We start from the raw sequence: 14,045 nt of genomic DNA, 5'->3' as shown, positions 1-14,045 counted from the left end.
ATAGAAAAAATATTTGAAGAAAGAATTGACAAAGCCATTAAGAAATTTAACAAAGGACACGGTCCTATATATCCAAGAAGCTCAACAAATTCCAAATAGAATAAATGCAAAGAGATCTACACCTCTTTAAACTGTTTAAAGATTACGAGAGAACTTGAAAGTAAGGAGAAAAGTGAATTTTAATATACAAGGGATTTCAGTAAGATTTATAGTTGACTTCTCAAGAGAAGGTGATGGAGGCTAGAAGGCAGTGGAATGACATAAAGTGTTGAAAGAAAAATATTTGCCAACCAAGAATTCTAAGTCTGGCAATTCTGTCCTTCAAGAGTGAAGAAATTAAGCCATTCCTAGATAAACAGTAGCTGAAGGAATTTATTACAAACAGACCTTCTTTATAGGACAGGTTAAAGGGAGTCCTTAAGGTTCACTGAAGATTGAACTTATTTTCTGGAATAAGGAATATGGATTTTAAATAAACCCTGTTGATTCTTATACACCAGAGCAAAAAGCAAAAAATCAAAAGCCTCACAAGGAGATGTCTTTTTCTATTCTGCAGCTTGATTAAAAAAAAGTGAAAAATTAAAATTCAAAAGGGTATATAACAAGTGCTTTCCAGGATTTTATACAATGGAAAGTCTTCATCACTCCGTGGATGTGTAAATTAGTACAACGACTTTGGAAAACAACTTGGTATTATCTAGTACAGTTAAAGGTATGTAGACCAATATAGTAGTTGTACAGAGTAACCCCGTACCTCTATAGCAGAAGACATATACAAAAATACTCATACTGGCTGTCATAGAAAAAAACTGGAAACAACCCAGATGTTTATTGAGAAGAGAAAAGATCTTAAAACGTGTGGCATAAAGTGTGTGGGAAACCGAATGGGTCACAGCTCCATGCATCAGCACGTGGAGCCAAGAAAAGCCAGCACTGCCATAGACACTGTAATCAGGCACATCTTATTTGGATGTATACGTCTGTAGTAAAACTTGAAGGAAAGCAGGCAATGAAAACAAATTTAGGGTAGCGGTTTCCTTTGGAGATTGAGAGAGTGAGGGACACAGGATTGGCTTTGGTGATATAGGTTATGAGATGGTTGTGGGCATATTTTTTATTTTCAATATGGTATGATACTTTGCATGTATCTTAACTCTAGTAATAAGATAAAAACGTTAAGTACGGTGTAAAAAAAAGTCTATGCTTTGGTATTAAAAAAGAATGATACAACTGTGTGTTCTGAGTCAATATAAACATTTTTTTTTATTCCAGGGCATTTAGCCCTATTTAACATATCCTACAGTTTCTTCTTCCTTTTATTTGGAGCGTGGGAGGGGGTCTGTCTCTTCCCACTTGAAATGAAATCCATTAGGACAGACAGTTTTGTTTTGTTTTGTTTTGTTTTTTGGTTTGTTTGTTTTGCTTCAGTGTTTTTTCCGCTGGTTTATCCTAACACTTCCCAGAAAATGATTGGGGCTTTGTATATGCTCAGCAAGTATTTGGGTATGAATGAACATGTGTGTGTGTTTACTTGTGTGTGTGTTTTAAAGCCCAGTGTATGTGTAGACATGTGTACACACAGGTGATTAAAGATACAGAATTCTCCACACTCGCGGTAGGGAAGTATAGCTGGGGGGAGGTGTTGGTGAGGGCTGAGTGAATGAAGACTCTATTGTACTCTTTTATATGTTCTGCATCTGCACTTTATCATAATTTGTTTCAACTTAAAAGGGAGGAAACATCTTTGAAAATCAGTAAGTTGTAAACTAGAAAAAATGAGTAAAAGAATAGCATTTTTGGCAAACCTAAACTAACTTTGAAAATTGATTTGACAACTGTTGGGGATAGTAGGTTGAGACTAGAACAGGGTCTGGAATCAGCTCACCTTAATGTGCCAGGGGGCTGCTAGCCCTCTTGCTGGGAGTTTCTGGAGGATTCTGTTCTTAGTATGGGCCTCTGAAAGAAAGGATAGTCTGGGAATGGAGGGGCTGTGAGGATTAGAAGGCCTGTTTATAAACTGAGCAGTTATGTGTCCCTGTTATTATAGATGCAGCAAATAAGTTTTTGCCTGTTGTGAAACATGACAAAAACCAGGTTATGAACAAGATACATATATGGTTGGATAGAGTGAAATAAGGCATATTTGATGGAACTCTTGAAATATCTGGTGTACAGATACATAAAATTTAATTTTTTTAGAGGTGATTTGTTTTTTCCATTCACTCATTGCTTGGTGATCCCATGACTAAACCCATCCAACAGCCAAAGATACTTTTGCCCCCCGACCCCCACCCCTTTTGTGATAAAAGCAGGTTCTAGTCTAGTGGATGGTTTTAGTCATATTCCTGCACTGTTTTGCAGGGGTCTGTAGACCCCTGTCTCCACTTGGTGGTAATGATGCTTTTTTACGAGTGCGTAAATGCATCCGCTTAATTTAAATCTTAGATTTTTCTAAGTGTGAATGTGAATGTCATTTGTTATATTATTGATCTAAATGATTATGCTGAGGAAAGCTGTTCGTGATCACACTTGCCTCGTGTTTTTATTTCGGAAGGGTTAGCTGGCCACAGGCATGTGGACTTGAGCTCAGTGTTAAGTCATCAGCCATTGGCTTGTCCCTGTGAAGAAAATTAAGTTTTCAATGTTTTTCCCCTTTTATGCATGCACTTGAGAGACTTCTCTTTTTTTCCTCCATGAAAATGGACGGTGGGGGTAAGGACGTTTCTTTTGTTGGGGGCTACTGAATCTTGAACTGTCAAAAGTTATTCTCTTTTACCGATATTTCTTTTCCCCTCTCGCCCCTGTTAAATCAATAACATGGTTGATTTCTGGTTTTTATTAGCTCTGGGACCATTTGGACCATACGATGTTTTTTCAGGATTTGAGACCATTTCTAAGTAGTAATCCACTGGACCAAGACAATAGAGCCAATGAGAGGGGTCATCAACCTCACACTGACCTCTGGGGACCAAGTCGACCGCCACGACTGCCTATGTCTCGGAGATACAGGTCACGCGGAAGTACTCGTCCCGAGAGATCCCCAGCCATTGAAGGGTGAGTGCTGAGTTGTTTTTAAGCTCTCTTTAAAGACAGTTTCCATGAAGGGTATGTTAGTACAGTCTTTATGAGGTTCTAATACTTGTTACCTTAGTGGGCAGGATGGAGATACAAGGACCAGTACATGAGGTTAAATTGAATGTCAGTATTTAACTAGTATGGGTTAAAGGGTCATTGAAAACTAAGGTCATTAGACACTATGCTAAATGCCTCCGGTTAACGTTTTTATTATTGTCTCAGATTAATACATAGATGATGTGTTTATTAAAATTTCAGAAAGTACTAAAAGGGATATCAAATATGTTGGATAATGTTAGGGCTTAGGAAGACTTGGGAGATTGGAGCAGTGGACTTGCTGTGACATTGCATAGGCATAAACACAGAATTTGTGACTACCAAAAAAATTCATAAAACATATGGTTGTTGAGTGTTTTATGCCAGGACTCAGTCCTGGATGCTGGGGATGTAACGCTGACCAGGACAGATGGTGGTCCTTGACCTCTTGGACCCTATTTAGTAGGAATAATAAGCAATATTTTTCCCCCTGAGATTTGATTTAAGCATGTGGGGGGCGCTGTCCTTGACAGCTACCTTCCTTGTGGCAGCCAGGACGTTACCCAGCTCCCCTCTCTTCCCCACCCTTCTCTTGATGTTCTTGAGGGCCCGCTTGTCCTTGGCCACCAGGAAGCTCCATAGTGTGCTCCCGTGGGGCCAGAGCCTCACACCTCCTGGTCATGCTCTGCGTGAACTTGGGTGTACAGGGGGAGGTGGCTGTGTCTTGGCTTGCGTGTATCCTTGGTCACCTCGTGGTGCTCACTGAGGCCTCGGCCATGGGGTAGCACAGAGCCATGGCTGCTGCTCTTCAGTGGCTGCTGAGGTGGAAGGGAACAAGCATTCATTTTAAAGATATATTTGCCATACACACAGGATTGTGCTTCATGCTTCTTCTGCATGTCTTATTCAGTCCACTTGCGTTAGTGTGCGCTATAGCTGTTCTCATTTATGAGAATATGGGGCCTCCCTGGTGGCACAGGGGTTAAGTCTCAGTGCTCTCAGGCTAGCGCCAGCCACTGCAGCACAAGTTCGATCCCTGGCCAGGGAGATGACCCACATGGTGCAGCAGACCTCTCCTGTCTCACCCGCTGCTCCCCTCAGCAGCATGTTTCAGTAGGTCTGCCTGTTCTGCTCCCCACTCTGTCTCTGGTAAATCCTCTCACACACACACACACCCCCACCCCCCGCCCCGCCCATGCCACACCACACACCTCAGGCCTAGCTGATCTTGTATGCATAAATAAATAAAATAAATCTTTTTAAAAAAAATAAACTGAGACTCAGAAATCAAGTAACCTGGATCAGGTATATAAGACTCCTGTGCTATATTATCTGATATGGTCGCCACCCACCATTTGTGGTTCTAGCGATTTCAATTATTTATTTATTTATTTATTTATTTTTTTTTTAAAGATTTATTTATTTATTTATTTATTTATTTATTTAAGCACTGGATACAGTCAGAAGCGCGGGAGGGTGAGAGAATTCACCAGAGCCAGAGCAGAGCGAGGAGCAGAGCAGGCAGAAGGACCGAAGTACACTGCTGAGGGGAGCAGCGGGCGGCAGGAGAGGTCTGCGCGCCATGTGGGACCCTCCTCCGGTGGCCGGGGAGCAGCCGGGGATTGAACCAGCACCGCAGAGGCCGCGGGCAGCTTCGCAAGCCAGCGCTCAACCGCTGCGCCACCAGGGAGGCCCCCCGATTTCAATTATTTAAAAGCCAGTAACCACCCTCCCCCACACCCCCAGGACTATGTCAAAAGCCCTTCCTTTGTGCTCCCCTGAAGCACCTACATTCTAACCCTTTGTCATGAGCATATGCAGAAAAACAATGAAAGTTGACTGGGGCCCATGTTTGCATATTTAATCCAGTATTCCACTTATTTTTTTTTTTTTAAAGATTTATTTATTTTTATACAAGAGCTGGGGTACAGGCCAGGGGCGTGAGAGGGTAAGAGGATTCACCAGAGACAGAGCAGATTGTAGAACAGGCAGAAGGACCAAAATACACTGCTGAGGGATCAGTGGGTGCGACAGGAGAGGTTTGCTGTGCCATGTGGGATTCTCGCCTGCTGGTCAGGATTGAACCCACACTGCACAGGCTGTGGACAGCTTCACAGCACTGCGCTCAACCCGCTACGCCACCAGGGAGGCCCAGTATGCCACTTATTTAACTGCTGCTTCTGCAAGGAGAAACGTTTAACAGAATATCATTACTCTTAGGAGAAATGAGTAAACTTGGCAAGAAGGTTCTCTTGCAAGTGAAACAAATTCTGGTTAACCTAAACAAAATGGCCTCAGTCTCCACCATAGCATTGGAATTCACCTCAAAAACTCAGGTTCCTGATTTGGTCAATGCCTCCAGGGTGCCTGTAGAAGCCTGAATTGCACTTGGGCAGTGCTGGTATTTTTTCTGGTATCTCTCGAAACTGTTGGGAACTGAACATTAGGTAATGAGGAAGTTTGTAGACTGGTGATCAGTGCTGGGGTTGGGAAGCTGATAGCTGTCAAATAGGTTTTTCAAGAGTGTGAAAACGGAAATTTAAAGTTGGCTTTGATAAACAATTTAAACACTTTATCTGTAATGCTAATTTGTGACCATCTTGAATCCTATAGCCAAATTAGGTGGAAAATATGGTTGACTTTATTTAAAAGTACATCTTTGCTGAGTTCAGTCTTACAAGTCATCTTGGGTCAACTTTATCCGTAAGGCTACTGGGAAAAGTCATAAAGTTGGTGTCAATACAAGTTCATGGTTTCCAGTCCAATCTTATGTATTTACAGTTACTATTGTCATCCCTAAGAAGGAATGAATTTGGGAGAGAAGATTTGAGTTCAGTTGTGGACATAACTTTGAGGTGCTTAAGCATATCTAAGTGGTATTGGGTAGAGTTCTTGACTGGAGAGAAAATGAAGAATTTGTGGCTTATGTATGATATTTAAAATTATAAAACTGCGTAATTGCCAGAAGAATGAAGGCAGAAAAGAGAAGAGCTCAGAGGATCGAGCCCTGCGCTCATTGATTAGAGGTTTGGAAGATAAAGAAGCGGAGGAAAGGACAGACAGAGAAGCAGGAGGGAAGCCCCGAGAGAGTGCAGTTCTGGAAACTAGGTGAAGACTCTTATGTGATCTTAGTGTGTCTTTTCCCCTCCAGACTCTGTGGATTCATATAGACACCCCCCTTCCATTTTAGCTACCTTGTGTCTTAAGAGGAGAGGTTATGTTTTTAACAAAACAACAAAAGTCAATGGAGATGACTATAGGTGTCATCAGTTGAAGAGTGTGTCCTGACAACAGCTCGGACACTCACTGGTAGTTCTATTACTGCTGTAATGACCTGGAACCAATACCCAACTGCCACAGAGTGAGCAGCCAAGAGAGAACAATCAGCAGCTGATCAGATGAGATGTCCCTGGCAGCTCCAAGCTACAGGAAACAAAGCTTTCTCTCGAACTTGATTACCACTAACTTACTGCTCTATTCAAGGATGTGATGATTTGCTCTTCTAGTTACTAGAAAGCAGGGAGGTATACTAGTTATTTCTGCATAACATAATACCCCAGAATTTAGAAACTTGTTGCAACAAGTTTCTGAGGGTCAGGGATTTAAAAGAATTTTATGAGGTTAGAATGAAAATGTCAACTATGGCTCCACTTTTATCTGAAAACTTAGCTGGGGCTGGAGGATGCACTTCCAGGATGGTTCACTCATGGCTGTTGGCAGGAGGACTCTCAGTTCCTCCTCCCATGGGCCTGTCCTTTGAGCGCCTTCAGTGTCCCCGTTACTTCACGGATGGCTTTCCCCAGAGTAAGTGATCCAATGGAGAGAAAGGGAGAAGGAAAGAAGCCATAATGCCTTTTACATTCTGACCTTGAAAGCCACACACTGTTGTTTCTGGAATATTTTACCTGTAAGAAATACCACATTCAAGGGGAGGAGAATTGAGCTCCACCTTTTCAAGGAGTGAGTATTAAAAAATTTGTGGCCATTTTAAACTATCTCAGTTTACCCTCTGTCCACCACAGATTACTTATATTTCTCCATGTGCAAAATTCATTTCTTCCCAAGACCTACCCAAAGTTTTGTCCCGCAACAACATCAGGTTGAAATCTAGATTGTCATTTAGTTATGTCCGAGTGTGGATGAGGTTCCTTGGGCATCAGGTAAAAAGAGCAGCCTCATGGACTGGAGAGACCTGTGACTTAGATGAGGGTAGTGAAAAGAGATTCGATGCTAGTACCAGACACCTCTCGTTAAAGAGGTGTGAACCCCTTTCATCCTCTCCTCCTGTTGCTGTTGGGGACCCAGGAAGATAGTTTGAAAAACTATACCATATAGTCAGATCCCTGCACAGTTTAATTCACAAAAAAAAACCTATGAATTCCCAAGAAAGCAGCACTCAGGTGGGTAGCCATAATAGCGTACTAGTTTCTGGTGCTGTCGACTGGATGCTGGTCAGTGAAAGGCCACTGTGGTTTAGGGCAGGAGTTGGTGATTGGTCAGCCATGGCTATCTGCAGAATACTTTCGTTATCCTGTTGGCTTACCTGATTTTTTCTCCTCCAACAGAATAATTCAACAGATTTTTGCAGGATTCTTTGCAAATTCTGCAATTCCTGGATCCTCACATCCCTTTTCCTGGTAAGTAATTAATGCCTCCTGTCTTAATCTGCGGGACTAGTGTCATTTTAGGTACTGTTGTTTCTCTGCCATAGTGAGAAAGAGCTGCATAGGTGAGTATATAGATGTGCTTGGCAGGCTGTTTAGACTGCTGATTTTATCTGCTGAGCCCAAACTTAATCAGAACTTATTCCTTATTCAGACTCCAGAGCCATCCTGGCTGCCCAGATGTCTGGGTGTTGGATGTGTCTCGTTCCGCTCATATTCTGGTCTGAGGGTTGTGTCGAGGCCAGGAGTGAGATGGTCCCTGCTAGGTTTGGTATCCGATTTGTGGATTTTCTCCTTTCGAGCATATGGGAAGATTTTATTCCTTAGGAATTTCAGAAATTGAAAACATACTGCTTACCTTCCTTTTTTCTAAGTGGGTTTTTCAGAAGAAGCAAAAGGCTGGCCATATTAGAGTGACACTTGTGTGTGGTGGGGGCTAGAGAGGAAGTTCCTTCTTGTCTGGACAATTACTTAGCACTTCTGACTCTGCCCCAGGAGGCGTCTTTGCTCCGAGTGACCTCAGTCCTTCCAAATGCAGTTACCCTACTTTCCAACCTCTAGTTTCTCTAAACACGTTCCAGCCAAAGACTGGATACCCATCGTCCAGGGTGGTCATGCACCCGCAGCTCCGCAAACAGGTGCTGCCAAGGCCCTTTTGTAATTGTTCTGAGTTGTGATTTAAAGACGGCGACTGCTGCTTCACTACTTGAAGCTCCAGATTACCCACCACTGCAGGCAGCCTGCTAGAATCAGAGAAGTCTGTAGATGTTAGCCAGTCACGATGGGAAAACTCTCCTTAAAAAGCAGCTCCATCCATGTTTAATATCAGTGGATGCAAAGAAGACAAACTTCTTAACCAACAGTCAAAGAGTCACGCTTTTTGCTCTGGCATGTCAGGTGGTGTTCCGATAGCATCACATTTTGTGTTCCATTCAGTCAAGTAAGAATCCCTAGAGAATGAGACACTGTCTCTGGGTAATCTATTGAAAATATTCAGAAGTTCTTTGCCACTCAATTCTAGATGACCAGTTACTTTCCAGCTCTGAGAGAGAACAGGATCCCTCTGCCAGTTTTTTCTGTGGTGTAAGGCAGAGCCTGGTCACTCCATCTAATGCTGTCTGTCTCATCTCACGTATAGGAGCGGGATGCTGCACTCCAACCCTGGGGACTATGCCTGGGGTCAGACAGGGCTTGATGCCATTGTAACCCAGGTGAGGAGCTGCCTTTTGAGGGTGTCTGTTCAGTGTGTCTCATGGTTCCACAGGCTTCCTGCTTTCCTTCTGCTACTTTCTGAAATAGCAGTCACTCTGCTTTCCCTAATATTTTGAGCTTATGGATCTCTATTTTACTAAAGGGTTAATGGTTTATGGGTTTAGCTCAGCATTCATGTACGTTCTGGGTCCTAGGAACTTTCTCGAAGGTAACTACTTCCACAGGAAGAAATGACTTCTATAACAAACAGTATTTTGTATTTCGGGCTCTTGTTCAGTTGTATGAGGATCCTGTTATATGCACTTTACAAAAAGGAGGGTCTGCTTACATGTTGAAGCAGGGAATTCTGCTAGATGGAGCAAAGTAGGGGAAGGAAGCAGAGAAAAAGGTATTCCCATGCCATGTGTAAGTGCTTCCACTTGTTTGTTTTATTTTAATTTAATTGGATTTCATTTCCCTTGTGGACTGCTGAGAATAGAAAGCATGTCATTTATATTCAAGTCTTGTAGGCAGTAATTTACCTGTTTCTTGGCTTACCTTACGCTACTTTCCATACTCTCAATCCTTTTCTTCCTTCCGGCAGAACGAGATTTTTGGACCAACTAAATACCACTTTCTGTTAAACTGTAGTTTTACTCATGACATCACAGCCCTTTTGCTGCCTCTGAAGTTGTTTAATGTCTAGTAATGGGCCTTGCAGTGATGGGTCTGTCTGGAGACTTACAGTAATGTCACTCCGCAATTGTAAAGCACCCGAGTGTTCTGGCAGCAAGAAAGGGAAACCCAGCAAGCCTCTCAGTCTTGCAGAAGTAAGAGCAACCAACATCTCTAATACCGTCACTGTTTGTTCTCAGCTGGAGCAGCTCCCACCCCAGGGATTGGGAGGTGTCTGCACTTCTTCATTTTCTTTTTCTTTTTTTGTAGCTTTTAGGACAACTGGAAAACACAGGGCCTCCCCCAGCTGACCAGGAAAAGATCACATCTCTTCCCACAGTGGCGGTAACGCAGGGACAAGTCGGTAGGTTCATTTTCATACTTTGTGCTGTTTGTCATCAACTCCTACCACCTTTCTTCTTAAGGACCTTGGAGTGAAGCTGTCGCTCTCCTCAGACAGGAAGCCATCTATTCCCTCAATAGGGCGAGTCAGCAGGTACTTCCTGAGCATTAATGTGTCCCTTTCCTAGATGCAATACAGGAAATAAAACAGTACAAAGATATGTAAGACTTGATTTCTTGGAGAACTTACTAGGGGAAGCAAAATTCAGCAAACATTAGACAACGTTATAAAAAATAGCGTTGACAGATGGTCCTAGCTTGGGGAAAGAGGAGGTGATGAGCAGGAGGCTGGAGTCTGTATCACACCTGCCCCGCGCTGGGGACTTGAGACATCAGCATTGTGGTGTTTACAAGCACTGAAGGAATGTAGTGATAAGGAACATTATTTGGCCTGGAGTTTCTTTTCCCAAAAATTCTAGTTTATAGAGTCAGAGAAGATTTTAAAGACAGGATGAACCCTTGGGGAGAAGCCATTCTGTTCGAAGGAGAACATAAACCAGCACGAGAATGTCAGCATGGACTGATGTCTGAAGCTAAGAGCAACTTTATTAACCCTGAAATAGAATCCAGTTTGGGGAACAGTGTGAGGTGTAACTGCTTAGAAGAGTGGGGCTTCGTGGGTTTCTTTTTTCTTTTACCCTCTTCTTCCCTGAAGTGGGACTTTGTTAAGGCCCTGAAACTGGCAGAGTAGTTAGGGCTAGATGTTTTAGGTAGTAGGTAAGTTTTGTGGGTCCCCAAATGGAAGAATGAGAGAATTTAAGTAGTCTTTAGGGGAGGCTGGTTTAATGCTGTTTAAAATAGTGTTTAAAATAGCTTGCAAGGGGGAGAAAGCAGAAACAGTATCTAGCATTCAGGTGGGGTCCATGTGATGGTGTCAAAGGTGGAAAGAACAGACTCAGAAGGTCATTTTGGAAACAGGTCTTCAGCACTGGCTGCATGACGGTCTGAAGGAGGAGGGACGGTCTGAAGGAGGAGGGACGGTCAAGGACAATGTCAGGATTTTGCAACTTTGTAGCAGCAGAGATATGCTGCTTCAGCAGGGATGGGCATTTGTGGCAGGCCCTGGTTTGAACAGGGAGGTAATGTGATGTTTTCACTTTTGAATGTGTTGATTTTGGGGTGGCAGCTAAGAATTCAAGTGAAGGTGAGCTGGAGAGTGCCGTGAAGCTGGCCTTGGGAACATTAGCTGGTCGCAGTGTGTAGGAGATATAGTGGGAGGGTTGAAGCCCTGGTGCCTGGGTACTATCGGGGAAGCTATTGCAGTAGAGGAGGTGTAAGAAGTAAACACTAGTATTACCGGCCAAGGTGGTGGGAGTGGATTGAACCCATTAAGTGGTAGACTCGGGGCAATGCTGTGAGTGTTGTGGGGCATGAGCGCTAGAGAGAGAAACTAGCTGGTGGTGGTAGTCACAGTTGGGAAGCTCAAAAGTTTTTACTTGGTGCTGCCACTGTTAGTTTGCAGCCCTGGCCTCTCTGAGAAGAGGGGTTCCTGTTGTGAACTTGGAACCTGAGCTGTACTTGGGCTTTGTCATCCTGCAGCACCACCTGCTGGTGCAGCTTGAATGGAGGGCTTCTTGGGAATCCCCCTGAAAGAGGCTGTGTGGTGTGGAAACAGTGAAGCGAAAGTGACTGACTCTAGTTTATAGAGTCAGAGGAGGATAGGATGAACCAGAGACTGGAAGCCTGCTGGGACGAGTCCCTTGGATGTGATGGACAGGACACCAGTGTTTCTTAAGTGGGAACTATCAGAAGGATATTACCCACTTGCAAAATTTTTTTTTCTGTTTTACTTAATAGATCATTTAAGCCCTGGTTTATTTCTTCAAATTCTTCACATTGAAAAGTAGGCCTTACAGAGTTCTTGTCCAGGGCTTATCAGACAGGCCATTTTTCAGTCCTTTTCACGTCCCTGCCAACTGCTACCTCTACCCCATTTTGAAGTACAAAGCCGGCTTCTCACCTGCCTCACCGTGGGTGCACTTTGTGCATCCTTGGGCTGTTACAGACATTGGCCTGTTTTTTCTTCTTTCTTTTGCCTTATTTACCTTAAAAGGCATTTCCTCTTCCAACAGATATGGGTTTAGAGTGTCCAGTGTGCAAAGAAGATTATACAGTTGAAGAGAAAGTCCGGCAGTTACCCTGCAACCACTTCTTTCACAGCAGTTGTATTGTGCCGTGGTTGGAACTGGTAAGAGCCGTCGACTGTGATGGGAAGCCTGCGCCAGTCACGTCTCCTGTGGGGCGGGTGTTCGGAGTGAGGCTGTGCTTAATGCAGTTGCTGTTGGGACCAGAGATCAGATCTTAGTGCCTGGCTAGTTCCCAGTAGCACCATGACTGTTTTTTTTTTTTTTTTTTTTTTTTAAGATTTATATATGTATGCATACAAGAACTGGGGTACAGGCCAGAGGTGTGGGGGTGAGAGGCTTCCCCACAGACAGAGTGGGGAGCAGAACAGGCAGATCTACTGAAATACACTGCTGAGGGGAGCAGCAGGGAGACAGGAGAACTCTGCTGCACCATGTAGGTAGCTCCTGGCTGGGGATTGAACTTTTGCTGCAGTGACTGTGAATTGCTTCATAGTGCTGCCTCTTAAACTGTTGCGCCACCAGGGAGGCCCTCATTACTGTTTTTTTTTTTTTTGAGATCACTGTCAGGTTGGAACTTCTCTGACCAGGTGTTAGCAAACTGCAGTCCACAAGTCACCATGGCCTGCTGCCTGTTCTTGTAAATGATGTTTTATTGGGACACAGCTATGCTCGTTTGTTTGCAAATTGTCTGTGGCTACTTTTGTGCTACATCAACTGAGTGGAGTAGTTGTGACCCAGGAGGTTTGAAGCCTAGAACATGCACTACCTGTCCCTTGACAGAGTTTGCTGACCCTGCTCTCAACCACGGGGGAGTATTGCTATCCCAGAATTCCTTAAATTCTTTCTAAAGTTTTCTTTGGGAGATATCTGGTCATGTTACACCTTGGAATCTAGTGTGCAATTTTTAATTTTTCTACTTGCTGATTCTCAGTTTTCTTGAGGGTTTAGTTCCTGGCATCTCAGCTGGGCTGCTTACCCAGGCTGTTCACTTTCCGTTGCAGCATGACACCTGCCCCGTGTGTAGGAAGAGCTTAAACGGTGAGGACTCCACTCGGCAAACCCAGAGCTCTGAGGCCTCTGCAAGCAACAGATTTAGCAGTGACAGCCAGCTACACGATCGATGGACTTTCTGAAAACTATAGACCGTGTCTGAGCTAGGACCATGGAAGTTGTCTTGCCACAGCTGTAAATTATATCAAAACAAAAAAAAGTAGATGGATTTAGGAATCACATAAGAAACCCCAACCCATAATATAATGCAATGAGTGTTTTCTTCTCTAAAGTTAGTATCTACACCTGGAATTGTATCTACAACCAAATGCCTCTTATATGGGAATTCAGAGTGGTAATTTTATAAGTGTGAAATTTAATTATGTGGGTTCCCCCTGCCAGAGTAGCATCAGTCCCCAATAGCTAGGGTCCTGCTCTTTGTCCTGTCACCTTGTAATGGGTGTTCCCACTTCCTTCTCCGCCCTCTACCCTCCCATTAGTGTATTTTACAGTAAATACAGTGGAACCAGGCCCTAAAGTCCTGCTGACATAAAGTCCTTTTGTTTTAACTGTGTAGAAGTGTTTACTCCTGGCCACATGAGCCATGAGGTAAGGTCAGGATCACTCAGGAATCTGAGACTAATGATTTTCTTTTGTCTTGGATCCTCAGAGAGCAAATCAAAGAAAAAGTACAGTGGGCAGGAGAAAGTAACTTATCATTGTACTCTGTGGTTTTCTCATTTTAATTTTCACAGATACTTCACAAGATACAGTTTCCCCAGAAACCAACGTGACATGCCTTAGGAGTGTCGTGTTGGTAGGAATCTGATTTTATTCCTTTTTGGGAATGAGTCGGACAGCATGCTGGCAGAGGACAACAGATGTTTCTTATCTGTGATGCTAAGATTTTTTTTAATGACCCCCC

The 14,045-nt window shown here is 43.5% G+C and overlaps 1 protein-coding gene across 2 annotated transcripts in view; it reads left to right on the top strand.

Moving 5' to 3' along the window:
* Positions 1-13,693, top strand: part of RNF115 (ring finger protein 115) — a 44,231-nt gene extending 30,538 nt beyond the window's left edge. For both annotated transcript variants that reach the window (XM_037501350.1, XM_037501351.2), the window contains 6 exons: positions 2,843-3,054; positions 7,677-7,748; positions 8,914-8,986; positions 9,912-10,005; positions 12,116-12,231; positions 13,132-13,693. In XM_037501350.1, the coding sequence (XP_037357247.1) occupies positions 2,843-3,054; positions 7,677-7,748; positions 8,914-8,986; positions 9,912-10,005; positions 12,116-12,231; positions 13,132-13,263 (699 nt within the window). In that variant the 3' untranslated portion in view covers positions 13,264-13,693. The remainder of the gene's footprint in view (positions 1-2,842; positions 3,055-7,676; positions 7,749-8,913; positions 8,987-9,911; positions 10,006-12,115; positions 12,232-13,131) is intronic.
* The last annotated feature ends 352 nt before the right edge of the window (positions 13,694-14,045 follow it).

This window comes from Talpa occidentalis, unplaced genomic scaffold (assembly GCF_014898055.3).
Source record: "Talpa occidentalis isolate TD23 unplaced genomic scaffold, MPIMG_talOcc4v2.1 talOcc4.9, whole genome shotgun sequence".
Classification (NCBI taxonomy): domain Eukaryota; kingdom Metazoa; phylum Chordata; class Mammalia; order Eulipotyphla; family Talpidae; genus Talpa; species Talpa occidentalis.
Note: the sequence above shows the minus strand (reverse complement) of the source record. Positions and strands in the feature narration are given on the sequence as shown.